Raw genomic sequence first — 27086 nt, 5'->3', positions numbered from 1 at the left:
AATGCGAGAACCCATGCAATGGAACCGCCCCACTTGGATGTCGGGAAGGGGGTGGGCAGTGGGGGGTCACGTCACAAGAACAGAGAAAAAGAAGGAAAAGAAGAAGAATGGGTTCGCGGACTTTCGTGAGTGATGGATGTTCCCAAGCCACCGGGCAACGCCATACGAGCCTGCAGGGGAGGCACTTCGTCCAGCGAGCGCTCCTTGATGGAGGTCTATCACAAAAAGGAGACATGCAAAGTGACGAGGGCAATTCTAGGGATTCATTGTGTAAGGAGTTATATATGTAAGTACTGATATAGCCCGGAGAGCTCTGGTCGAGCCGCTCTGAAAGCGACGCTGGAGACTTTACTTCGCAATGCACGAAGAGTCTCTTCGTAGTTCTCGGTTATAATTATTATCGTTCTTTTGTCTGTCGGATGCGGAGAGAGGGGGAGGTCGTACTTGTACTTCAGATCGTTTTCTTTTTCTAGTGGAGACATTTAATAGTCTTCTGTTGAACTCGCTTCCACCAGTGCCCGGGCTTTGGGATGGTCAACCACCCATGCCCCATGTCTGTAATACTTTTTTTTTCCGTCGCTCGATTCATGCAGCACGAGTGAAGGCGTGGCGTGGTGGGAAGGGGGCAAAACAATCCGGTTCTTTTTGAAAGAGTCTGGTCCCTACCAACGGGGGACTGTAACCCTGTTCCGACCAAGTTGACCAACCCTGTCGAAGGAACGATCCCTTGTCGATTTTTCGGGCAAACATTAACGTCGCAGGGAATGAAACGGAGAAGACCCACAAAGGACTAGCGAACAAGCGAATTGTGATTCCACTCAGGAGTCGACATCATACCAAGTACTGAAGTATCCCTCATGCAGAGCCTGCTTCTGGTTCGGATCTGCAGGGGGAAGATGCGCTCGGCAGACTGCACGAAGAATCCAGAACGTAAGTGGGGCTTGGAGCTGTCCTACTTTAGCTTGTCGATTCCCAGCGGCTTGGAAACTGTCAAACTGTCAAACTGCCAACTGCCATTAGCGGGGAGGGTGCTTGTTCTTACTTCGTAGGTCTTGGTGCGCAGCTTTCATATGCTTCTTTAGGTCCGCAGCCGTCCCAGTCCCCGCCTGGCAGCTCACTCCACCATGGAATCTTTATTACGACGAAGCGAAGAAGGAAAACGGATCTCAGAGATCGCCTACACTGTCCCGCCAATACCGGTTGGGAAATTCACGAGAACAATCCAAGCAATAGGGTATCTTCTGTGTGTCCTTGCCACCATTATCGTCGGTCTCCGCGTCTACGTAAGGGTCAAGCTCTCAAGAGCTCAGCGAGCATGGGGCTGGGACGACATTTTTGCCGTGGCGGGATGGGTTCGTCAGCGTTTTGCCCACTTGCATGTGCTCTCTGCCACTCAACTAACAGAAACCCGCGTAGCTTCCGCTTTGGCCTTCCATAGCTTTTCTCATCCTCGCCACTAACTGGGGCCTCGGAGCTCACGACAGTCAAGTACCCGATGGGATGCTCATCTACTACCAGGCTAGGGTGGAGGAATACATGTTCTACTTTGAGTTGATCTACTTCGCCTCTTCGGTTGTCACAAAACTTGCCATGGCCATCATGATCCTCCGGTTGACCACGACCAAGTTTTATTCCTACATCATCTGGGGGAACATGACTGTGCTGGCGGTCAACGCATTGGTGTGCCTGGTCATCATGTTTATTAGCTGCTCGCCCATTCCGGCGTTATGGAACGAGAAACTGTGCGTCTCCTTTGTCTCATCGCCCCAGACGCTACGCGAAACTGACAATCTGCAAAACAGGGGCCATTGCCGTATCAGACAGGGCTGGATCATCGTCAGCTACGCCGGTTCCATCATCTTAGCTCTGGTGGACTGGACATGCGCGATAACACCATTCTTTATTCTGCAGGGCCTACAGATGCCCAAGCGAAGGAAGATATCTATACAGATCATCCTCAGCCTGGGCATGTTTGGTAGTGCCGCCGGTCTCGTCCGGATGGGATACTATCATACCTACGATACTGTGAAGTATCCGAACGAATCTCTTTGTAAGTTGCCATTGCATTATCCCTTCATGGTGTCTTCGCGACCCAACATCCATAACTTACCATCGTTTCGCCACCTAGATCACTGGGGCCACACGATTCTTTGGTCGGTGTTAGAGGCGGGTTTGGGGGTTATTGCATGTTCGCTGCCTCCACTTCGTATACTCTTCAAGAAATTCTACCATGGCTCTTCTGGTTTCTCAGGACGGAAATCTAGACAGGCCACCGGCGATGTAAGGGAACCCAAAATCCGCACGCTCATACCCTTAACTCCATGCTAACCACACTCCTTTTTTTCTCTCTTCCAGGGAGGGACGCAGCTCAGCTCACTTGGTGGGCCACAAATGGGAGGACGAATTACGAGCCTTCGACGAAAAGAGGGTTCTCCCTGGAATCGACTGGATGATGAACAGTCAACGTCCAGTAAACAAAATATCTTCAAGTCGACGCAGATATGTCTTGAGACGAGCAGTGTTGAGGATGATAAGCCTCAGAACCAGCACGCAGGCAAGGGAAACAGCACTTCCTGGCGGGAGGATGTATAGATTAGAATTTGGTACCCGAACTGAGACGCTATTCCTAACATGTGTCATGTCATGGTTTCACTTATTACCAAGCTGCCGTCTGTGAACAATCTTTTGCAGAACAGTCTAGCCACGCTAGACGGAAAACTTAGGCGTTCTCTGCTGCAAAATCTTACCTCCAATATGTTACTGACTGGACAGAGCGGCTTGGGCCAACACTAACCCGTCGCCCGAATAGTCATATTTACCGGATAGATGCCGAGTGGGTTCCCTGCCACGATGCAGACCTCATCAGAACCCTCCCCAGTGCACGTCGCTTCGGGCAAGTCGATCATCCCTCTTAGCTGAAACGTGAACCTGCAGCGTGTAGACCGAAGTTAGCGCGGAGACGATAAGTTTCTAATTTTGGCTACGTGGGCACACTTACGGGTGATTGGGGCTTCTGTCGTGGCACTCCCACGAACGAGAGACGGAGAATGTAAAGGGCGAAGATCTCCGATCGACCCACTGGTCTACAAGATAGATGTCATCCGTTATAGTTCCGTCAGGACACCCTTGCGGAGTTTGCCTGGCGACGGTGTCCGGACATTCACTGATACTTGTATTGTAGGACACGAACGAGACATTGGATGGCGGGTCCCCTTGAACAACCATTTTGACCGAGTTTACGGTCCAATACCATAGAGCCTTGTTGAGGGACGTGGCTAGGCACCCGTTGGGTCTGGGCTTCTGGAACTCGAACGCGTCGGTGGGAAGGTCGAACTGCCTGACGAGCGTGCCGTCAGCTTTTTCATCGCCGACTCCAATACAGACATGACGATCTATGTCGAAGTATCCAGCGCCCATCTCCGGGGCGAAATAATCATCCAAGGATTCGCCCTCCTCTAGAGCCTTGCATCTGAGGTCTCCAAACCCGAAGGACGCGAAACCAACGTATTTTTGGCTACTGGGAGACAATTAGTAGACAGGAGCCTCGTTTTGGAAAACATCGGGGTAACCTACGGTTCTTCGCTTTCCTCGTCACAAAACCAGGTCTGCGCCACTTCAATAGTCTCGCTGATTCCATTAACTCGCACGAGGGTTAGGGGGAGGTATTCTGGGCTATAATACTCGTTGGAAGCGTCCACGCCGCAGTGCCGCCATCTGGGGCTCTGTTGGTCTGGGAAGGGCTCCCCATTCTGTCTCATTGGCCCGGGAATGACGCCGTCGCCTATCGAGCAACGAACGGTATAACCCGTCAGGTCGTGGGTAACGTTGAATGTCGCGACAGAGAGCCCGAACACCTCCGTACTGTTGTGCTGACCCCAACCCCAGGTAAAGTCCGAGACGGTCCAGGATGGAGTCGAGGACCCTGCCTGACAGCCTGAGTTAGTGCTCCCTGGAGGCCGATCTGAGACTTCGAGACTTGGAGTGAATGAGACAGGGGCTTCGATTGTATACGGAATCCAGAAAGTGTCTTCCGTCACGACGCGGTCAGCGGTGTCTTTATGCCGCAGGGCATCCTGCTCGATTGAGAAGGCGGAACTGAGCAGGAATTCAAAGCTGATCACACTTTTTAGACCCAAGGGGCATGAAATTTTGGGGAGCATCACGTGTAAAGTTACGGTACATCACTCTCCTTTCCGGGGCAAGTCCACTCCTGACTGAGGGCAACCTCGATAGATCCACCATCTACCCAGCGATGCCGCACGTCGGTCCGTGACGGCATGAGGTCCGTTTCGTCGCCGGAGTACTCGCACGCAGTTGCTTCCGACTCACTCTGGGAATGAGAACAGGATACTCGCCAGCTGAACGCGGGGCTCGACAAAACAAAGTCGAGGGTCTCGGATTCAGACTCGTCAGCCCGTATCTGGAGCGTCAAGTTGGAGACTTCCCAGTAGCCATGGCTAAGTGTATCCTCGACGCAGCCGACGGAAAGGTCGAGACGTGGAGGCGTAAGGAGGTATGCGAGATAAGGCTCACCCTCAACGTCATCGAAAGGAGTCCGGCCTGCAACAGCCGTGAACAAGTTCGCCACAACGAGGCTGATAAGACCACTGAGAACCTTCATGGTATCTGTATCTCAACAACTGAGTAAGAGAGGTGACCTTGGGGATTTGATCGCTCTTGTCTTGGGGGAATGTCCCTTTGATTTATAGTCTGAGTTATCGGTCAACGTCTGCCTGAAGAAGTCCAAAAATGGTGGAAACCCGATTTAACCGTGATAGATTCTATGACCATCCTGAAGGATTCTGTTCCTCTTTTTCCTCTCCTTTTCGTTAATTGTTTTTTTCTCATTATCTGGTCAGGGGCACTTTCCGATGGATAATACTCTCGCCACCGAAACTAGAAAATGCCTGCAGTCGGGGATCAGGCGATGACTCGAACTCCGAGCCGGCACGGCTTAAGATGAGTGTTTGCACTACCGAATCCTATACGCTACGGGTAATTTATTGTGTAGCCAAAAATATGTCGGGGCCGTGAGGACTTTATGTAACTAATTCCTAGTGCTTACCCTCCCATTCCTCTCTTAGTATTAGAGCTCTTATCCTCAGCTTGGATGGCCGGGCCAACGTTTGGTTCTATAGTACAGAACGTCGCCGACCAGTCTTCAAATGATCCTGCGCCTCGCTTAGTAGGCCGGGACTGGCATTGTCGCATGCAAGCGCCTCAGTGGCTCTGCTCGGATTGGTACTAGGACACAACGCTGGCGTCGGATTGAGACTCGCCATAGGATGGACGCGGGCATCGCTCTTTGGCTATCGAGGACTAACTAGTTGCCCCTCTACATTTCAGGAAGGCACTCGTAGCATATCCGCTATCATTTTTCTCGATATGGTTCTATTCTCCATCACGAAGCCTGTAAGTAGCCACGCTGCCTATCACCTTTTAACTGGCATTATATAGTGACCCTGTTTATGGTGGCCTCGCCTCGCCGTATCTCATACAATCGCTCTAAAAATCGCTGCGATAGTCCGATGGTATTGGTATTAATCGAGAGCCCGGTCAAAAAGCTACAGCGTTGAGTTGTAGGTTACAGTCAATACGAAGTAGAGAGAAGCACGGCAACATGTTGATGATCATGTCTCCTGAAAGTCGAGATTGGATAGAGGAGCAACTTCTCCCACTCCCAATTTCGGTAGGTGCGGAGCACCAGTGGAATACCGCCCCCATATCCTCACCAACATTATTCACGGGCAAGCTGTTGGAGAGGACGCCTGGTTTTCTAACTGCGGATCTCGACTTGTGGAATCTAGTAGAGCAGACTAGTACCCGTGGCGAAGCTGAGAGACTGCCTACGTAGGCTCATGGGGATGGAAATCTTTTATATAGGTAGGCGTTATCGGTGTCGCTTTGCTGTTGTGGTTTATTTTGTTTGTTTCTTGGGGGCGGGAGCCTCTGGGGAGGGAGGCTTCGAAGGCAAAGGAGCAAAACTCTCCTGAGGAATTGTCACGTGTATTTGCGGAAGAAGATGATCAGATTGGGACAAAACACTTCTCATGGGCCAATCTATCTGTCACAGCTTTCTTTACCCGGCTTAATGCCCTCATGGCCTCCTGACGTTGATCAAGTTAGACCTGCCTGCAATACCACTTCTCTAACACTTAGAAGCGAAAAAGTTTTTCTAAAATGAAGTGACCACCGGCGCTCGCGATAGATACGTGCAATTATTCGTCGTAGCAGCTATTTGAATGGACTCGGAGAGTGCTTTCATCACAATTGTCCCACGATCACTCGCCAAGCCTGCTCATGTCTCTGTCACGGTCACGACGCGTCTTCGGAAGCGCTCTTCGGAAATTATCACTCGTGACGGCGCTCTTGATATTCCTGCAGCCCACAGCAGCCCATTTTGTCGAAGATGCAACACGCATCTGCCGGTGGGGCAAGGAAGGCCCGCTTCTTCCCCGGCGAGACACCTCAATCTGTCCCCTACTAGTGGACGATGTCACGAGCAGCCAGACTGGCGAATGGAAACCCTGGACATTGCCTCCAACTTGCGCGTACCCACTTGTCAAATCGGGTGAGAAGTACTGCGTCTTCACGTATCATGGCTTCCGGGATGGCTTATCGATCTCGCTCATGACATCTCCCCAAACAGCTGCTGACGTAGTCGCGCTTCTCGAGGACCCAAATCCTCAATGGTACGAGCCAAGCCCAGCCGTGCCGGCACCCGAGGGTGATGAAGTGCCGCCGTACGTCGTCGTGGACGTCCCGGGTCGGGGCAAGGGTGTCATCGCGACGCGCGACATCCGCAAGGGGGAGGTGGTCATTGCCGAGCCAGCTACGATGATCAGCATGGCACCTCCGCGGGGCATCCTTCCGAGGCGCCTCGACATACTGGCACATACAGGCTTTGAGAACCTGGCGCAAGCGCAGAAAAAGCGAGTTTCGGAAATGGCAACGCTTCCAGGACATGACTTTGTCTGGGGAAGATTTGACACAAACGCGTTTAGTGTGTACCTCGCTGGCCGTGAAGACCATCGGGGACTCTTCCCTGAAGTTGGAGTAGGTTCTCTAAATCTGTGGGTGGTATCTTGGATCGTTAGTCTGAGGGAGTGTACTAATATTGTGATCTGTACGACTCCTAGAGGTTCAATCACGACTGCGACCCAAGGTATTTCAGCAAAAGACCAGGTTGATAAACGCAATCCCACGCTGATAAAGTTTTTAGTTGCTACACTCGCTACTCTAATCGTCTAATGACAATGGAAGTTATTGCATATCGCGACATCAAGGGTGGAGAGGAACTAAGCATCAACTGTAGGTCCAGGGCAACCATGTGGCTCTTTTCTCCTGCTGTTTTCTGCGGCAAGCTTGGCTGCCTATGCTAAGAATGTGATGCCTGAAAAAAAAGATACACCGTTGAATCTCAAAACCGACGACCGACAGGAAATCCTTCGGCGCTGGGGTTTTACATGTACATGCGAATTATGTACGAATCCAAAGCTTAGCAAACCCTCCGACCGCAATCGGCAACGCCTCGCGGATATCATCAGCCAAATCAGGGAGTCAAGGAACCACGCATATGATACACTGAGAAACCTTGCAGAGGAGGTCGTCCGGTTAATTGAGACGGAGCGACTGACGGCCGCGACGGGAGATTTGTACGGAATTCTCGCGCAGTCTTTTCTAGAATCGGGATTCCCGGACGTAGCTCTGGGGTATGCGGAAATGTCGCTTGAAAGCCGAGTCACGTATGGGTCGTCAGATCATCCGAAGACCGATCCGACAAGGAGATTTATAGCTACGCTGAAGAAGATGTCTAAGAGGGGCCCCGGGGATACCTAGAAATATTTATTGTTTGGCACGCTCAGATTCTAATCCGATGGTTTTTTTTATCTAAGATTAAGACATTCACCGTCGGCCGCGGAAAGGAGGTGGACGAGGGATCGAACTAAATGCCTCGCTTACCGCATGTCCCATCTCGTATCGCTATTTTGACTACGTGCGTACCCATTGTCCGGTGTTGGGCGTAGTCTGCTGCTTTGTTCCAGCAGAAATACCGAAACTAGGGAAAACCACTCTCTGCGAAGGACTTGCAACAAGACCTGCAAATGACCAGCTTGCATTTTCATGGCTTTCCACTCCAAACCTTTGAAAGGAAATCCTCGGCCTGAGTAAACTCATAATCTGGGAAGAGTTGATTCACCTCGTCTGATGAGTCCCAGGCGCCCTTCGAACTGCTTAGAAGAATGCCAATGGATACAGCTTGGAGGAGATTGGATGCGTCGTGGTCAGAGGCTGCTTGGTGAACCGCTTCAAGGCGCCACGACGTCTTCAGGTGGCCAGCCTCGAGATCCTCAATATTAACTTTTTCGACAGCGAAAGCGTGTCCTGTACGCACGTGTTAACGACACCTAACTATCATTTGGAACCTGGTTCGATTTTTCGCACCTCGAATTCTCGCTCCAATTTTCAGAATTTGGGAGAACGTGAGTCGATTGCCCCTAATACCACTGGTTGTAGGCCATCTACCACTGTATTCAACTGCCAGAGCGACAACCTCAGCAAGATCCGCGACCGTTGTTAGAGTCATAATGGCATCTTCGTGACCCTCCACAACCATGGCACGCCTGTTCTCAAAGTCGAAAACAGTTTGCAGGGGATCGAGATATTTCGCTGTCATGTAAGGGAAAGCCAGGTAGTCTAAGAACAGACCAGGCTGGAACAAAGTGTACTCGAGGACCTATTCATAATGGAATGGGTAAGAATGGGCAACCGAAACAGTGGGTTAGGCTATCTACATGCGGAGCATATTAGAGAGAACCAACGGAGGGTACTCACATTCGCTTCACTGTTCACTTCCTTCAGATACTCTCTTATTCTGTCCTTCCCCTGCCACCAGGGCATACGGGCGATTCCTGCGCTAATAAATCGAATCTCAGTATGCATCAGTTATTGTCGCCCAAGATCGCATCGATACCTTCCGTATTCGCTTGGTGCAAAGCGCTTGACACCAGCGCAGATGGCGGCGTCAATAAGGTTTTTTTGCGACCTTTGCTCAGGGTCCGATAGAGGCTGGACGAAAGACAAGAGCGTATGGACCCCTTGAAGGGCCTCGACCAGGGTTTTCTTATCACTGTAGTCGACGGTCTGCCAGTTGGTCCCGGGCGCGGTGATGGCCATGGGAGCATCCTAAGTAAAAGGTCAGTAACCGGTAGCGTCAGTCAGGGCCTGTGCTGGAAGTGGTTTATAGGAGTCCACCTACGGTCCTGCTCAGTATTGTAATACAGTGCTTCTTTGATGCCACCAGGGCGTCGATAACCTCTCGGGCGACCTCTGCAGTTGGAAATGCGTCAGCCTTCAGTGACGGGTTGAGTGCAAGTCGGTATCAAAATAAAAGAAAAGGATATATATATATAAGGGAAAAAACTTAAGCGTACGCCCTGAGCCGCCAGCCACAGCGACCCTGACCATTGTAGGAAGTACCTCGCCCGCCTTAAGAAAAAGGGGGGATTGGGGTGGTGTGAATTAGACTCGACAATGGATATTGTTAAAGCTGATGGCTAGGAAAGATAGAGATCTGGGAATTCTCTGGACAATCAACGGTGAGTATGACACTGTGAAATTGCAGGTCGGTCCTCACATTATATTAAGCTCTATATTCATGGTCTACGGAGCAGCATCACTGTGACCCAGAGCGAACGAGTAACTACAAAGTGACAGACTTTACCGACCTGGGTTTAGTCCCATTCGGTCAGATCCCGCGATCATGTAGCGCCGCGGGCAACTCTTTTCCCGAGGTGCGGGGCGCTGCTTCCTCCGCGGCGAAGATGAATCTGCATCCTGAGTCGCATGAACTTTCGGACATTTGATGGCTTTCCAAATTACACTTTACGCGACGGTCGGGAAATGACATATCAAGCATTTTTTTTCCCTTCTTCTCCGAGTTGAGACATACAGCAGCAGGATTGCTAAGCTTTCTCCGCCGAGTAGAAATACCGACGCGGCGAGTACAGCAAAACGAAATGTCAGGCCTCAATTTCGCCGCGGCGGAAGAAACACGACCGAATTTGCCCAAGAGACGAAAGGTCCGCAGAGGCACGCAAAGCTGCTGGGAATGCAAGCGACGCAAGATCCGATTCACCTTTGCAGCGCCCACAGAATTAGTTTGCGACGGGTGTAGAAGCCGTCGGACCAAATGCCTCAGCCAAGAGTTTCACGACGAGCCTTTGAGCATAACTAGAGACACGTTGGACGGGCGTCGAGAAGGTATAACTGAAGATACCGAGTTGCAGGTAAGATACATTGGGCTATGAATTCAACTCAGCATTCAACTAATAATGGAGGAAACAGAATCCAAGAAGTAATCAACATTCTCCCCCCTCAAGGAGAACATCGGCAGAGTCAGAGACCCTGTTGGCCTACAGTCAGGATGAACTCTGTGAGGCCCTCGTAGCGACATGGCCTAGCCAAAATGATCTCGACAAGATACTACGCATTCCAACCGGTCTTTCGGTTTTGTCTCATGGCGTAGTGTGCCTGCCGTACTCCGAATTCGTCTCCAGACAGCTTTCGCCCCTCCATTGCCTTCTGCAACTACCTCCAGAAGGAGATCATCATCCAGTCCTCATCGCGAGGAGATTGTTAATGCTAGGGACCTTTTTACAGGGCATTGCTCAACCCCCAACCGGAGATCTTGGAAGTATCACCCTAGACCTTCCCACTCTCGAGTCCCGAGTCGTCAAGGCAGCTTCGAGGCTTGTGACCAGCAATGACGAACTGGTTGCTGGCTCGCTTGAGGGCATTGAATGTGTTATGATAGAGAGCATGTACCTGAACAATGCTGGTAAACTTCGTCTCGCTTGGTTGAAGAACCGCAGAGCCATGTCCATGGCGCAGATGATGGGACTTCACACCAGTACTGGATCTCCGAGCCCCATTCTCGAATCAGGCACTCGCGATCGCATCCGCCCGGATTATATGTGGTTTCGCTTGGTCTGCACAGACCGCTATCTCTCGTTAATGCTAGGCCTTCCTCAGGGATCGGCTGAAAACATGTTCGCCAGCCCGATGGCGCTGCAAAAGTGTTCGGCCATGGAACGCATGGAGCGCATGATGGCAGTCTCTGCCGAGCTCATTCTACAGCGTTACTCTCGTCATGAAAAAATGGTGGATCTCACAGCTACATTGAAGGTCGACGAAATTCTCCAGGAGGCTGCGGCATTAATGCCACCGCAGTGGTGGCTGATGAACCCTAATCTCAATTCTGTCATTAGCAACGATGAGAAAGCATTCGAAGAGACAATTCGTCTAATGAATCAGTTTGCCTATCACCACCTTCTAGTACAGCTTCACCTTCCCTACATAATGTTGCCTCCTTCTGCTACAGGCCCAAACTATGATTACAGCAAGATGACAGCTACCAACGCCAGTCGTTCCATTATTGCACAATTCGTGTCTTTCAGGAGCTCTGTCACGCTCAGTTCTTACTGCCGCGGCGTCGATTTTATCGCCTTTATTGCTAGCACGACGCTGTGTCTCGCTCACATCGAAGCTCGTCGGCAGAGCAAAGCCTGCGGCACGGGCAAAAACATTACAGCTTTCCAGTCCCTCCGGCACCAGCGCCTGAGCGACCGCGGACTCCTCGAACACACCCTTGAGATTATGGAGACAATGGCTCAGGAGGGGAAAGATGCCATTGCGCAGAAGATTTCCGGCATCCTCCGGCCATTGCTGGCTATTGACAGCGAATCTGCCAAGGGCCGGTCCTACATGACAACCGCCTTTCCGGGGACTCGTCGACAATCACAGGAGTCTCCAAATATCGGCGAAGCGGGAGACCGCTCTACTCTATTGCATATACAGATCCCATGCTTTGGGACTATCAAAATCGAGCACAGTCCTGTCCAGGCGACCCTCCATGGTGGGACTGAAATGGAACACCTAATACCCTTGGGAACGCGGCTTCGGGATGCAACGGAATCACAGGCCCCTGAGAACGACTTGGCGATCTCCAGTGAGCCGGCCTCACCAAGAAACGGAGAGGACCACCGGAACCAACAACGAGGAGTGAATTTGACGGTCCGTCACCCTGAAAATGAAACCAGTGTCACCCAACTTGTCGATACGGACTGGCAGGCCATCCCGTCTGGCTTCAACTCTCAAGGCCCTGTGGCCCAGGCTGTATTGACAGACTGGGACATAAGCACATGGCCATTAGATACGCCTGATGGAGGTAGTAGCCAGGGACTAGATTCGAGGCTCGTCGTGCCTAGCGCGGAATCGAGGACAGACGAATGGGCGTTAGAAGGTGTAGATATCGCTTTATTCACGAGCCTTGTGGGGGGTTCGACGGCGTAGACTGAAGCAAAAAGCTCGGGGATGAAGGGGTGATTTACTGATTTGAGGGGGATGGACGAAGAGAGACTTTCATAGATGGGCAGGTTGATGAGACAGAAGATAACACCAACGGGTGAAATATCTGAAGTGGGCATTGTCTAGACCATGTATTTAGTGTGAGCCAAAGGATGAAGAACAAGATCGGTGCGGCTCACAGACTAATTTATTCTGGGAGAAGGGCAATTTATCAATGTCCTCTTTTGGCATGTCACTCAACTATGGATTCACTCACCTCACTGGTGTAAACCATCATTTATTACTAGATTGACGTCGTCATTTACGCCATAGCGATACGGGATATGATCCTCTGCAAGAGAAGGAACACCGGATCGAGGTCACTCCTCATTTTCTGAGACTACAAACCCAAGTAGGCATGACAGAGACGCATAAGATAATTCAGTAAATCGTGGGATTAGATAAAAATTTAATAAATTAATATATTAAGCAATAAGGTCATGTGTCGCAAGTTTCCAGCAGAAGCGGAACCTCGTTGGTGGAAGCCGAAGGCCCAACGGGGTCCTCAAGCATCACCACCGCTGAGAAGAGTGACGCTATTCAAGGCGTGTAAACCACTCGAACCAAGCGTTGCCGCTGCCAGAATCACTACCAAGGGTAGAATGAAATATCATCGTCCCTCTATCATGGACTAACTGCAGGCCATCTTATTTTGATGCTCAGGATTTCTGTCTCTTGCTCCACTGGTGTGCCGATTCCCCCTTCCCGGATACCCTTTGCACCTCGTCGTATAACCGCGCCGTCAGGAACCGGTAAATATACTGATCTGCTCCATGGTAATTGATGCTGTGGTCACTGTCTGTGAAGGCGAACATTTTCATTTTAGCCGGAGAGACACCGCCCCCAACTAAAAGGTCGATAAGGGCGGCTGCATTCTGGTAATGCACATTGTCGTCTCCAGTTCCGTGCAGGACACTGAAACTTCCTTCGACATTCTTAAAGCCCTCGACATTATGTACCGCCGACTCCAAGTAACCCTCAAGATTGTCTTCTAACCGTTTCATGTACCGTTCGGTGTACATAGAATCGTAGAAGCGCCAATCGGAGACGGGCGCTGTGATGAGCCCGAGAGAAAATACGCCAGAGTTGGCCTCCAGTGTCTTAGCGGTGAGATATCCTCCGTAAGACCAACCCCACATACCGATTTTCTTAGAGTCGATATAATCGAACCTGGAAACGAGTTCCTTAGCAGCCCAAATTTGGTCTTGTGGCTCGAATGTACCAAGACGTGATGCAACAGTAGAGCGGAATTCACGGCCTCGGTAACCGGTACCGCGGTTGTCCACCGTGTAGACTATGTACTCCAGCTCCGGATCGGAGGAGATGTATGCCGCCCAACCATAGGATTGAAAGCGCTTGGTAACAGACTGGGAGTTCGGGCCTCCATAAGGCGTGAAAAGAACAGGATACTGCCGAGAAGAATCAAAGTTGGCCGGGAGTTGTTGCATGACGTTTAGTGCGTACCCGTCTGGATGTTCCAGCTCAAAATATGAGATATTCGGCAACTTGTACTCAGAGATCACTTCATAGAAGCCCTTGTTGTCTCGGAGAACGCGGAGGGGCTCGGATGTCGCATTCGTCGCGTAGAGTTCCTGGTACGGGACATCTGGACCCTGATAGCTGAGGACATAGTATCCTCCGGCCGTGGAGAACGACGCGGACCAATAACCTGGAATGGAGTCGTCGACCAAGGGAGTAATCTCATTCGTTTCCCAAGAGACCTTGTAGAGGTGTCGTTCGGTCGAGTGGCGTGTTGAAGACTGGTAATAAACGAGCTTATTGGGGAGGTCTACATGCAGAATGGCCGAGACTTCCCAGTTGCCAGACGTCAGCTGGATTGGCTTCCCACCCTGTACTGGATATAGGTAGATGTGGTTCCAGCCATCTTCATCCGAGAGGTCGATATAGTAATTGGTGCACTTTGGAGAACCCAGGGGCCCAACGTACGAAATCGAGAGTGTGTTTTCAAGCCAGCCATCGCTTCCGTCCCTCTCGCGTACCTTGCGAGAGTCGAGGGAGACGGGGTCGACCAACACGTGAGCATCCTTATCTTGTACGCGGTTGAAAGCGCGGTAAATGAATCCTGTGTGAGTCTCCGTGACCCAAGCCACCTCTCCGATGATAAGGTCATCCGACTCAAAGGCTTCGATAGGAATAGGTTGGTACTCTCCGGATGATACCTTCAACAGATTCAATTCGATAGTAGGGTTGGTAGACCCGACTTTGGGGTAGCGCAAGTCAAGCTCGCGAGGATACGACGGGGCGACTTCCTTGCCATCCATATAAAACGGAACGGTGAAAGTGCCGACGCCGGTCTCATTGAAGCTGAGGAAAGCGATATAGTCGGCATCTGGGGAAAACCACAAAGCAGATCGGCCGCCAAAAATTTCTTCCTCGTAAACCCAATCCGGCACACCGTGGAACATATCAGGTCCGCCATCATCGGTGACTTGTTTAACAACTCCACTGCCATAGTCGAGGAGAAAGAGGTTGTTGCCACGAACGAAAGCGACAGTATCGCCCCTTGGAGCGAGCTCGGCATACTGAATGTCTCCAGCCTGATCATCTGTGAGCGGCGTGATCTTGCTGGAATTGACATCGAAGATGAAATAATCAGCAAAGTAAGAGTGCCGATACTGTTTGGTTGAATTGGCGGCGATGAGTAGGCGGCTTGCGTTGCTGCTGATCCAGTAATCCGCGACATTCTCCGGCAGCTGATCAGCGGCGACAAAAGTCTTGTTGGATCCGGTCACGATGTCCACCAAAACAAGGTCTCCAGCGGCGTTCGAAGTGATATGCTGACCGTCGCCTCCGGCAGCCGCCCAGTTAACACTGACGCTCGAAGGGCGAAGAGTGGCCCTCGGGGACGTCTGGTTGAAAGTAAGTAGGCGCGTGCCTCCACCGACTGGCTGGTGGGCCTGGCGCGGAGGATCAATGGCCGAAGCAAAATGCCCAAAGTAGAGCAATGCAGCCATGAAACTTCTGCACGCCATTGTTACCATGTCTCGCTACTTTCAGTTTCCCTGGGTCAGATCTGAGAAATTGGTCCCCGAAAGCAGTGGTGTTGGAAATTGTGGGAATGGCGGTGGAAAATCATGGTAAGGACATGAGGGCCTTATAAACTCGTCACGAAACTTAGCCAATTTCTGGGCTCGCTGTTTCTACAAAGTTCCTAGTGAATCACTTAACATCATTATAGTAGTAGTACCAGCACCGATCACCTACCCGCATGGGCAGGTAGGATGTTTGACGGCCGAGGGTGACCTGCCATTTCCAGATATTGCCTAATTTACACAGAAGGTCCTGCAGGAGCGCCAAGACTATGATATTAAGAGCAGGTAAGCCCAATGCTACGAAACGTGACCTGCCCACAACGCTGCTAATAATTCCGTGGTACGGGATTTACCTGTTTTCCTCGATTTGCCTAGCTGGCGAAGTTGAGGGAAATCTTCAACCCTGACCTGCATGCGTCTCGTGTCACAGTTTCGACGTGTGTGTGTGTGTGTGTGTGTGTGTGTGTGTTGCCAACTGCCAGAATAATTGCCAGAATACTCGATTCTACCCACATAATCTGCCGCAAGGTTATTTCGCTGGTGGTGGCCTGTTCTCAAATCCTTCGGCTTGTGAGCGCGATGGCGTCATCGTTGCCCGTGGTTCTTTCGAGCTAGGGGAGCTGTCTCGCTCTGGCTGTGGCAGGGGACGTAAGGCTAAGTCCCGTTTCTCCGTCGAGGGCGAAGAACCCCGGCCTTCATCGATAGGTGAGACAGCCGCTCTTGGGTCGAGTTGTCTTTGGGAGTGAGATGATGCCTCTCGAGATGCCTCACGGCTCCGGGAACCAGCCGCGAATTGTTTCTTTACACCCTGGACTTCCCACAGTGGCTCTTCTAATGTGCCAAGGAACTGATCTTCTTCATCGAAATAGTCGTGATCAGTTAAGAAGTCTGGCGCTCCCGCAGCACCGGACATGGACCCGATCTGTAGGCACGCCCATTGTAATTCGATCATCGTCCTCATCTTCGGAGCGTCCTCGGAGGCCATACGAACCCGAATGGAGGAGTCGGCTCGAGTTAGAATCCACGGCCGACACGGTACTACCGCCAGCCAAGATCTCAGGGCCGCCTCGGAACACACCCTCCTACCACTATTCTATCATTTTCTTCCATTCGTCGTCTTTGACGCGAACTTTCTATTTCAAATCTCAAGTGCCCTTTGTGGGTAGGGAGAACGGGAGAAACAGAGCAGTGGGAGGTGATGTGGGTGGAATTTCAGGGTGGATTTTCGCTCAAAAATTCCACTCGTATGAGATGCAAGATACATTTTCAAACAACACAAGATATTGTCAACTTCTTGTTGGCTTGGAACACTACCAATGAGGAGTGACAATTTTCCGATAGCAGGGTGTGATTCCAAGTTCGATACTCTCGCTGTGATTTGTAAGCGTCCGTGAATATTTTGGGGGAACAAGAATAAATACTCGAACACGTCCACCGACTCGAGTCTCTCTAGTCCTCAGCAAATTACCCAACCTCGATAAGTCTTGCGCCAACTCTACTCTTCACACGTCGCTCGTTTGCTCACTTCCGGCGTTATCTGCCTTTTAAATGGCGCCGTCCGGGGGTCAACACGACGGCCTCCCTCCGCCACGGGTGGTGATTGTGGCCTCCCAGAATCCCGTCAAGGTCAATGCCGCCCTCGAGGGCTTCTCGCTCATGTTTCCAACGAACAATTACGTCGCTCGCGGTGCCACTGTCCCATCTGGAGTTCCGGAGCAGCCACTATCCGATGACGAGACTTTGCGTGGCGCACAGAACCGGGTGCGGAATGTCCGCGCGCTCGAACCCGACGCGGACTATTGGGTCGGGATCGAAGGGGGGGTGGACGAGCATGAGGGATCGCTTCGGAACTTCGCCTGGATCGTGGTCACGGATAAGGAAGGGCGGACAGGCAAGGCGCGCACGGGAGCATATTATCTCCCAGAAGAGACGGCGAAGCTCGTGCGTGGGGGCATGGAACTAGGCCACGCGGATGACCTTGTGTTTGGTCGGTCAAACTCAAAGCAACAAACCGGTTCAGTTGGTCTTTTGACGGATAATGTGATTGATCGGACGGCGTACTATGTCCAGGCAGTTATCCTCGCGTTGATACCGTTCAAGAACGCCACGCTTGCTTTCTAGTGAAATGTCGTTTGTTTTCTACTTGGGAAGGCGAAGAGGTCTGGGGCGGTGGTCGTGTGGATTGAAAATTGAGAATATGACTACAATTATCTACGCGATGGTGTTGACGCTTGACAGATAAGCGACATGATTGACTACATCCTGTGTAAGGTTTCTTACTTTGGGAAAGTACGCCAATAACCAACCTCACTACAATTGGCATGTGGCGAGAGCTCTTGTCCTGGCCTTGCCATCGATCATGCACGAGTGCCTCAACTTGTACTAGGGCCAATCTAGTGTTCATAGAAATGATGTATGGGCGGATCGATGCTAGACGTCAAGTCATGGGGGAAAAAAGAAGAACTGTAAGTAGATAGTTGAACTCACTATTCGTCCCTGTGATGCTATTCCTAGATTTTTCTGTCCACATTCTTGACCAATATCCGAAGGACTGTGCTACAGTCATTACTGGGTAACCACGACGGCGGTTTCCTTGGACCCAAGCCTCTTCTCCGACAACGGACCCTCATCTCCTGATTGCTCTGTAGTTCCAGCCGCCGTGACAGGATGCTTCGGTGGTTTCTTCCCAGTGAATATGGCCTTGGTGGTATAGAATATAGTGCCTCTACTTTCCCATAATGGAAGAATGCCGACAAGGATAATAGACAGGAAAATCCAAATGATGGCGACTGTAACCCAGCCAGTGAAGAACGGTTTGCTAAAGACATACTTGGAGCCATACATGGGCAGTGGCCACAGTACCAGCAGTGCAAGAGTCCTAAACTGAGGTCAGCTGATGCCTTCTTCTCTCTTTGGAAATTCACTTACATGAAGATGGTGGTAGAAACGGAAATCTTGAGGGCCTTGCGTAGAACCCGCTGCTCTTCCGCAGACTCTGTAACCGTCTCTTCGTGGCCCCCAGGGACCTCTTCCAAGTCAACACCGGCCTGTTCAGTGAGCTCATGATCATCGGCTTTGCGAATGGCTGCCATGGTCTGCCAATCATATTTGTCCACTCCCCAGACCAGCGTGAAGATGGGAATCAAAACAAGGGGCACGAGGAGAGCAACCACGTTCCCTGCCAGCATGGGATCATTGGATCCTGTGCATTCGATATCCAGCTTCCCGCACTTTTTCTTTGCCGTGACCAGCCAGGCGATGATGGCAAGGATGGTACCAATGGGAGGTGTGAGCACCGCCGCCCATTTGTTCTGACCCTTCCACACCAGAGTCAGAGTTGCAGGGAGAACAGCAGCGGAGATGAGAACTCCCATAAGCACGTAGATGTAGCCCATAGAGATGCCGTTGTACCAAAGGCCGACGGATGCCGAGGCAATGATCAGCGCATAGCAAACGACGGCAATGTGGGATACAGCAATGAGACGTCGCCCACTCGCATTGGGGTTAATATACGTCCGGTAAATGTCGTAGGTGAAGATTGAGGAGACGGCAATAAGCTCCGCGCTAGAAGCGCTAGTAACGGCCATGAAGACCATCAAGAGAGTAGCGACCGCGCCACCTTTCCCGAGGAGGGCAACGGCAGCATAAGGTAAAGCTAAGCCTGCAGACACCTCCGCTTCCGGGATGCGATTTGGGAAGGTAGGGAATGATGGCCTATTCTCGAGTGCGAGTGCAGTCAGCCCCATGGTGGTGGCGGTCAAGAACGGCACCGGGAACCAGGAAATCTACACCAACAGCGAGTTAGCAATTTGGAGAGATCCCCGAGCCAGACTCAATGTGAATTCTTACGCCTCCAATCACGTAGCCGGGCAGCGCATGGACCGGACTAGCCGCGATCGCCTTGTTGTAGTAACCGTTGTCGAGGAACACCGTGCCAAAGTTGCCAACTAATGGCGCAATTCATTAGCATCGGAAAATCAACTAGAGTCGAACGAGCAACTCATACCGATATTAATGACGAAAAACTTGATTCCATCACTTGATCGCATTGTAAGATAGCTTCCATCTTGGTTGCCGTCGACTGGGTGTCTCTGTGTCGCTTCTTGAAGTAACTCAAACATCTTGCTGGGACTTCCGATAATGTCGGACGTGGAGTAGGCTGTCAGTGAGAACATGGTGATTATGATGAGCAAAATCAAAGTGTGGACATAGTCCGTCAGAAAAGTCGCCTTCAGTCCGCCGAATAGGGTATACATCGTTACGCCCAGGGGCAGCAAGTAGATGGCGGCAACGGTATTCATGCCCGTGAGAGCATTCACCGTTGCGCTACCCCCGGCAAGCAACATCATGGTGACCAGAATATCTAACATGATGTAGTCAGTATCAATGGGTGTATGGGGGACAAGAGATTGATGGGCGGCTATGCAACTAAGACTTGTGGCTTACTTGTCATGAGGCCAAAAACGATAAAAACAATGTGTGCAACAGGGCCATATCTCGCCTTGATGACTTCCAAAAAGGTATGCGCATTGGGAGCGCGCCTCTTGAGTTCAATGGCCAGTGTTGCGAAGAGGAGGATCTGGACCGTCGCGCCCGATGCGTACCAGAATGGGCCGGAGACTCCATATCGATAGCAGATACCCGAACTCTGCAGCAAGGTTGCCGCCCAGGTCCATGAGGATACGACAGCTGAGCCAACGAGACCACTCTTGACAGTTCTGCCTGCAGTGGTGAACATTTCGGACGTCTGAACCTCTTTCCGATACCTCTTGAGAACATAAGTTGCGGCCATCTAGATTGCCCCTGGTCAGTATCTATTCACCGAATACTTTTCATGGAGATACACGAGAAAAACCAGGATCGAGAAGGTGATAGAAAAACTGTACTTGCCATTCCAAAAGCGAAGAGAAACCCGACGCCAAGGACGATGCCATAACCGACGCTTTGGCTCAGGGCCGGCGCCATTTTGGCAGAGGATTAATTGCAGAAGGGAGACGTAAAGCAGAGTGAGAATATATTATTAACTTAGTTCAACGCACGAAAGGTATGGAAACTGTGGTCCACTCCAGAATCCAGGTGAAGCGAAGAAGCAAGGAGAGCGCATCGGAGCTCTTCTGCGAGCTTGAGTGCATGGCGACCATAATAAATATTATTTTGCCCTGAATCGAGCGTTTTCTCATCCCGAGACAGTCTGACGGCCTGATTAGGAAGAACGTGGGCTTTATCAGACGACAATGATAGGCCGATTACCTTTGTATAGAACGTCAATGTCGATTAGATATTGCGACTCTGATAATCTTTGGGTAACTTCATGGGGAAAAAAATGGGTCAGCCTCTGGGGATGAAAACGCGACCGGCATCTTAGATTCCTTGCGCACCCAGCCAATGCCTGAGCTCGACTGCACCAGCGACATTCCCATATCTAATATGGCGCCGTTGTGATAGCAAGACAAGCCGTGTCTAGCGAATCGAGACCGGAGCCAGCCCGCCAAGGCCCTGGAAAATACCAACTCGGCGCGATTGTGAACCCCCGCCAGGCTTCCAATTTCGGCCAACGCCACTGCGCTAGTCTTCGGCCCTGGACGGCACATTGCTGTCTCACCCCCACGTCCTCGGAATGCCCCGCGCTCGAGAGAGCTTATCGAACGCTGCATACCTGTCATGGGGTCGCAGTGGATCACTATCTTATCTTTTCCATAATTTGAGAATGATAATGTGAACGCGGTACCGGAGGAACAGAGCTTACCAGGAGTGCGCCGATTACGGAAATCCAGTCAGGCCAGACACCGTAGTTTGACACTCTTCAAACTGTCTTTCCTAATCTACACCAGTGTCCAGGTATAAACATTACTGGCGGAGAGACTGTGTGGACCCCCTCTCCCCACACCTCCCCCGGCCTCCGCCATCAACACGCTTTTCTCCGCCAGGCATTCTTCCCCGAGCTCAGTCTCGACAAATGCAAGTTTATTTCTAAACTGCCGTCAGTAGCTCAAATAACTGTTTTCAAACAAGGGAGTGATCTCTGCGCCAAGACTGGTCTGAGAAGAGCATCTTTACCGATGAAAAATGATTGGCGACACATATTCGCCCTGTTTGTTCTTTGGTTTATGGATTCCAAGGACCGGCGCATTAAACTGGTGTTTGCTGACGTTTATTGGTAGGTTTGCCATTTCCATATTGGGAAGCGCAGTCCAGAACGAGAATACAGCACGGAAGTACAATGTTATTGATCTGTCGACATTTCACTATTGGTACCTTTTCTCGAGGGCCAGACAACGTCTAAGAGATAGACTGTTATAATTTCCCCGAGATGCCTTTCCTTTTCTTTTGGCCCATCATGAAATATTCTGAAGGTTAGATTACTCAGTGCTCAAGGGGAGAAAAAAAATAAGAAAAAAATAAATAAATGTCTCGGCTTTCGCTTGTAGTTATATTCGGACACCCTTTAGCACTTTGACGGATCAATCCGTCATTTTGATCATCTGCATACATCAACCGGCTTATCCCAAGCCTATTTAGTTTATGTGGATGTCCTGCCCCACGAGACCACCAGAATCCATGAGGTGGCCTAAAGCTTGGCCTAATGGCACTACTGCTCCTTTCTGTCACTGGGCAGGGAGATTTCTGGCTGGACGAGAAGAATGCAAAGCCACACACCAGCCACGGCTCTGCAATGACGAGAGCCCCATTGTGCGACGCCCAATGTGCCTGACGACTCTGACACCTTCCCCCCACCCCCATCACACGACACCCCAGAACATCCAGCCAAGCAGAAGCCGTGAACTAGTGTGGATAGTTATATTATTTGATTGATGTTCCCGAGGTATATATAAACTGCTGATTTATACGCCCAACATTTAACGACTCCGTGAATTTCCGCTATACCACCGGATGAATCGGAAATCGCGCATGTGGTCCTCCCGAGAGCCGCGCAAGCTCCATAAAGCTCCACCGGCAGGAGAGCTTTCATCACGAGCTTGGGAAGAGGAGGTAGGTAAACTCAAGGATACCGAAACCGGCGCCTTTGCGCTAAACTTATAGATTTATTAGTGGGATGGCCCCGATCTTATAACAAACCTACCCGGCAATGAGCTCGCCACACTCATCAACCACGAGCTTCGGTTCCCCAAGCTTATCGGCGTCGATGTGCTCTGCTCATACATTAAAGTGGACGGGCTTACTCGGTTGCTTTCTTCCTTTGAAGCCCTGGCGAAAAGGCCACAGCTAGCTCTGGTCCGGATGATCACCACCACCCAGCACCAACTCACCGAAGTCGCCGCACTTCAGAAACTCTCCAGCTTTGGCAACGTCGAAATCAAGGTTGTCGTTTGTGACAAACCAACCTTCCATGCGACAAGCTGGCTATTTCGGCGCTCATGTGATGAAAGCGAACATGCCTCGGGCTGCATGTGTCGTTGCGTCGCCGTCATCGGATCGTCAAACATGAGTTCTTCAGCGCTCACTACAGGGTTCGACATGAATGTGCGGCTCCCCGGCACATCACGCTCAGGTATGGTGACGGATAATCTTGCCGCAATGCAGGACTTCTCCATCACTTTCGACCACTATTGGGATGGCCGGAATAGCTTCTGGGGTGATCCAAACAACGTTGTCCAGTTCCATAGTTCCCGGCCAAGCGAGTGCCATCTCGTCATGGAGCGACTTCGTCAGCGGGACTCATCGAAATGTGACAATCCGTCATGTCAAGACTGTATTGCCCACGCCGACCATGTCCGGCTCAGCCGGCCCAGGCGACCGGTACGGCCCCGCTTGCTGAGCGCTTCCCTACCAATTCGTCCGCCGTTAGGTGAATCCATCTCCGGCATGGCATGGCAGGCTGCCACCTACCCGACTGACCAAAGCGCCACCTCAACATCTGCTTCTCCTCAGCCACTACTCACGCCGTCGCTTCATAGGTGCTTGCTTGCTTATTACGCAGCCGCTCACGGATATATGACGGACGACCTCGCTAACGTCGACATCAACCATCAAGAGGTGGAACTTGGCCTCAATGGGAGCACACTGCTGCACTGCGCTGCGTACGGCACTCACCCAGAAACCGTAGATGCTCTTCTCAACCAGGGGGCCGACCCTAATTTGCGCGACAGCCTTGGCAATACCGCCCTACACCGCGCGTTGCAGTCATTTTGCCCTCTGCCCGATGGGTCTGAGTACGACCCGGACACTTTGCAGGACTACCTTGATCGACAAGCCAGGGTTGTTAGGAGCCTCCTAACGCATATGGGCGGTAACGCATTATCAGTCGAAAACTCCTATGGCCTGAAACCCATCGAGTATTTGATTGCGCTAGATCAAAGCGATGGCCGCCTAATCGATTATGGTATTCTCGCAGAGTCTCCCGGAAGAGAAGTCAAAGGTGAAATCGCTGAGAAGGTTTTTGAAAAACACAAAATCCCACCCGTGTGGTCGTTAGATTCGAACCGCCTCCACGAGTACGGGGAAGCTGGAAGTGACAGACAACTGCTATTTGACCAGTGCCGGTATCCAAGATGGGAGGAGTTGGATAGAATCATCGAGAATCCGAATGATGCTAGCCAGCCCCATTCCGATCAGTCGTCCCTGAGACTTGAGGGTAGGCTCTCCACAGGTGCGAACCCTGCGGAACCGGGCGGTGGAAACTATTGGGGACGTGGAGTTTCATAGCCGGCCGAGTCTAGACAGACATGACCTGCGGCGGGTGCTGAACCCATAGATGCTGGATGTGTCTGACTACGTTCAAGACGCCTGAACAATACTATGCGCGCAGTAATGTAGCTGATTTTGGTCTCTAATTCCTCACCTGGCTATATATCTTCTGCTGTGGAGTCTTGTGCTGGATTGTCCAAAAGAATATCAATAGTAAATGATAGTTGGACGCCTTGACTATTGGTTGACCCTTACGATTGATGTTTGAATGTTCGATTTTCGCCTCACTTTGCAGACTACGAACTGGGTCAAGAGGACTAGCCAGTGCCAGAGAAGTACGGGGACAGAGCAAGCTGACTCGCGGTGAAAGACCAAGCACTTTTCGATATTCTTCTCGCCATGACATCAATATATCTCCTTCAATCGATTAATAAAAAAGAAATATGTGCCGCGTCTCCTGTCTCACTAGAAAAGAACTTTTTTAGAGCCTCCGGTATACGCGGGGAATGAGAATCAGGCTTGTGTTGGATCTCAACACACGGCCTCCCCCGGTCGCGCTCCTTGTGCTTCAGTCCCCATCCTTGCTCTTTTCACCTCCACGCTCACCGTCCCCCTCGCCCAAGTCACTTTTGTTGCTCTCGAGGGTGTCACAACTTCCCCGTCGTTTGTCCGGATGAGCCTCGTGACGGAAGCTCACACATCCCGGATCAGTGCCGATTCTGCCGCAGCAATCCCAAAGAAACCCCTCCGGATACTCCTCTCGGCTTTCCTTGCTGTCGATGATTCCGTGGCAATTTTCATCATGATCGGCCCAAAAGTCCGATTCGTAGTCAGGCTCCATATCGCCTACAAGACGGGAAATGTTATTAGACAAAAAGGGGGGGGGGAACAGGATCCATGCGCTCACCAGGATGATAAAGGCAGTCATCTTCAGAGTTGTCATCTTCGATGAACACTTCTTCACATCGTACGCATGTGCGAGGTTCGGTTGCAGCTTTCCGCTTCAGGGACCCGGAATCCCTCGCGGCATCCTTCGGCTCCACGACGACGCATTCGACGAGTTGGTCCATATATTGTGTTGCCTTGAGGCGCACCGTATCGTCACGGCAGAGGGCGAGGAGAACGGCCCTCAGGATAGGCTCGGGGGCCTGGATAAGACGGTCTATATCGGACAACGGGGCCATCATACTTTGGAGCAGAAATGAAGATCCTTGCGAGGTTGTGACCAGGTTCTCGTTTGTTTGATAGTTTCGCGTCGCGGTGGCGCGTTTGGTGAAAAAAACGAAAAAAAAAAATAAAACAGGGATCAATCACTACACTAGACACGACAGGGATGCTGGTGGGATGTTGGAGGACTGCCTAAGCCCGGCAAACCGTGAGCGGCAAGGGGAGTGAAAGGGCGGGATGGTGAGACTCGAGAGCAAAAGCGGCCTGCTGCTTCAGTTGAATGCAACTCGAAGAGTAACACATAATTAGATATCACTAGGGTCAGGGAATAACTGTAATCGTGTTATTGCTGTTATTATTGAACGAAAAGAACGCTTAAATAGGCATCCTACCCCAGTGCCGGGCAATGAATGCCCACTGAAGGCTTTCTCATCATAGTCTCACCATCGCCTCTCCAAAAACAAATATTTACCAAGTAGAAGATATTCTCAGGCCGCTCCAGTCTAGATCTTACTTCTGGTGCCACAGCTCACCACCCTTACTTAGTCTCACGTAACGGGCCCACTGAGCATAATAAAGGCTGGTAGCTCCGGTAGCACAATTGGTTAGTGCGTTGGACTTTTAACACCCAGTTAAAAACGAGGGTGATCCAAAGGTTGCGGGTTCGACCCCCGCCTGGAGCGAAAGATTTCCCTGAGGGAAATCAAACATTATTATATGCCCCCTTAAAGGGGTAGGCTCAAGTCGTATAGGGGTCAGTACGCCACGTTGTGGCCGTGGAAACGGAGGTTCGAGTCCTCCCTTGGGCAAATAATACGTTTTTTTTTCGTTCCGCGAACAGTGTACTTACTTACCCTCACTAATTATCCCTCTTCTTGTTTATCATTATTACGATGATTACCTTTCTTCTATTTTTTCCATCCTCTTATTTCCTTTCTACTGTGGGTGTCTTTGTGCTCGGGAATTCTTTAACCAGGTGGCGTCGCTGGGTAAAAGTTTAACCGGGATGAGAGAGACCGCCCTGCTGCAGGTACGAACCCACGATCTCGGGTTGGGTCTCCCGCAGTAGAGGCTGTTGATAATAGAGCTAGTAATGTTACCAAACCTACAATTGGGAAGACTAATCTGCTGTGATATGTAAGCGTGATGCAGGAACACGTTGTTACCGTGGGGGAGATGCGCCAAAGAGTTTTGTAATAGCTCGCCTCGCGACGTTGGGGAGGTGCCATTGAACCGAACCCTACTCCACGTCGCCCCTATCATGTCGACGGACATAGCCCGGTACTTTTAGTGAGTTCCGCCCCTGGGCAAGTTAGAATGGCCCCAGGAGGCAAAGGTTTCCGTAACTGAAAAGATAGAAGGAATATAATTGGAGGCTGTATTATCCAGAACAGTAGTGGGTAGACAATCTCAGTACTCCTTGGCCAATCTCGTGCGAACTGAAACTCCCTTGAAAATGCCCGCACCCGTCGATGGATTGGAGGCCGAGGCCAGCATTATCAAACCGTTGGGATCCGAACTCCCGTCGAGAGCGCCACCTCCGAACTGGGGGCCCAATACGAAGCCACCGGACCTGGTCTCTGTGACAGTTTCCCATATTGTTCGGAGCCCATCCTACGTGCGTGGGCTATCTTGAGCGTGGAGAATCCTCTCGAATACCTCATAACTAGGGAAGTTATAAGCTGTGTCAGCCGACGCCCAGTCTCCAATCCTCAAAGTACGACGATCTGTTATAGATGGGATCGACGTTTTTTTATTATATACGAAGAGACACATATACCCGGCCCCATGGCCTTCCACGAAGCCGATGCC

The 27086-nt window shown here is 51.2% G+C and overlaps 5 protein-coding genes and 5 pseudogenes across 5 annotated transcripts; 5 read left to right on the top strand and 5 right to left on the bottom strand.

Annotated features, from left to right (window-relative positions):
- Positions 1 to 1124: 1124 nt before the first annotated feature.
- Positions 1125 to 2592, top strand: SAPIO_CDS2474 (annotated as a pseudogene; the record flags this gene model as incomplete).
- Positions 2593 to 2862: 270 nt separating this feature from the next.
- On the bottom strand, positions 2863 to 4621 carry SAPIO_CDS2473 (annotated as a pseudogene; the record flags this gene model as incomplete).
- A 2009-nt stretch (positions 4622 to 6630) lies between these two features.
- SAPIO_CDS2472 (uncharacterized protein) lies at positions 6631 to 7302 on the top strand (the record flags this gene model as incomplete). The annotated part of the gene is made up of 2 exons (XM_016785476.1): positions 6631 to 7056; positions 7264 to 7302. 2 exons carry the CDS (start codon positions 6631 to 6633, stop codon positions 7300 to 7302), a joined length of 465 nt encoding a protein of 154 aa, XP_016644852.1.
- Positions 7303 to 8122: 820 nt separating this feature from the next.
- On the bottom strand, positions 8123 to 9468 carry SAPIO_CDS2471 (uncharacterized protein; the record flags this gene model as incomplete). The annotated part of the gene is made up of 6 exons (XM_016785475.1): positions 8123 to 8385; positions 8446 to 8737; positions 8836 to 8917; positions 8975 to 9186; positions 9260 to 9330; positions 9435 to 9468. 6 exons carry the CDS (start codon positions 9466 to 9468, stop codon positions 8123 to 8125), a joined length of 954 nt encoding a protein of 317 aa, XP_016644851.1.
- A 1173-nt stretch (positions 9469 to 10641) lies between these two features.
- Positions 10642 to 12354, top strand: SAPIO_CDS2470 (annotated as a pseudogene; the record flags this gene model as incomplete).
- A 713-nt stretch (positions 12355 to 13067) lies between these two features.
- On the bottom strand, positions 13068 to 15410 carry SAPIO_CDS2469 (annotated as a pseudogene; the record flags this gene model as incomplete).
- Positions 15411 to 17009: 1599 nt separating this feature from the next.
- Positions 17010 to 17582, top strand: SAPIO_CDS2468 (annotated as a pseudogene; the record flags this gene model as incomplete).
- Positions 17583 to 18026: 444 nt separating this feature from the next.
- On the bottom strand, positions 18027 to 20199 carry SAPIO_CDS2467 (putative urea active transporter 1; the record flags this gene model as incomplete). The annotated part of the gene is made up of 5 exons (XM_016785474.1): positions 18027 to 18339; positions 18390 to 19246; positions 19311 to 19408; positions 19468 to 19824; positions 19908 to 20199. The coding sequence occupies 5 exons, from the start codon at positions 20197 to 20199 to the stop codon at positions 18027 to 18029; spliced, it is 1917 nt and encodes a 638-aa protein (XP_016644850.1).
- A 2171-nt stretch (positions 20200 to 22370) lies between these two features.
- On the top strand, positions 22371 to 24125 carry SAPIO_CDS2466 (uncharacterized protein; the record flags this gene model as incomplete). Its single annotated transcript, XM_016785473.1, has 2 exons — positions 22371 to 22451; positions 22512 to 24125. The coding sequence occupies 2 exons, from the start codon at positions 22371 to 22373 to the stop codon at positions 24123 to 24125; spliced, it is 1695 nt and encodes a 564-aa protein (XP_016644849.1).
- Positions 24126 to 24675: 550 nt separating this feature from the next.
- Positions 24676 to 25291, bottom strand: SAPIO_CDS2465 (uncharacterized protein; the record flags this gene model as incomplete). The annotated part of the gene is made up of 2 exons (XM_016785472.1): positions 24676 to 24953; positions 25015 to 25291. 2 exons carry the CDS (start codon positions 25289 to 25291, stop codon positions 24676 to 24678), a joined length of 555 nt encoding a protein of 184 aa, XP_016644848.1.
- Positions 25292 to 27086: the final 1795 nt, after the last annotated feature.

This window comes from Scedosporium apiospermum (assembly GCF_000732125.1).
Source record: "Scedosporium apiospermum strain IHEM 14462 chromosome Unknown SEQ_SAPIO_0086, whole genome shotgun sequence".
NCBI classification, from domain to species: Eukaryota; Fungi; Ascomycota; class Sordariomycetes; order Microascales; family Microascaceae; genus Scedosporium; species Scedosporium apiospermum.
Note: the sequence above shows the minus strand (reverse complement) of the source record. Positions and strands in the feature narration are given on the sequence as shown.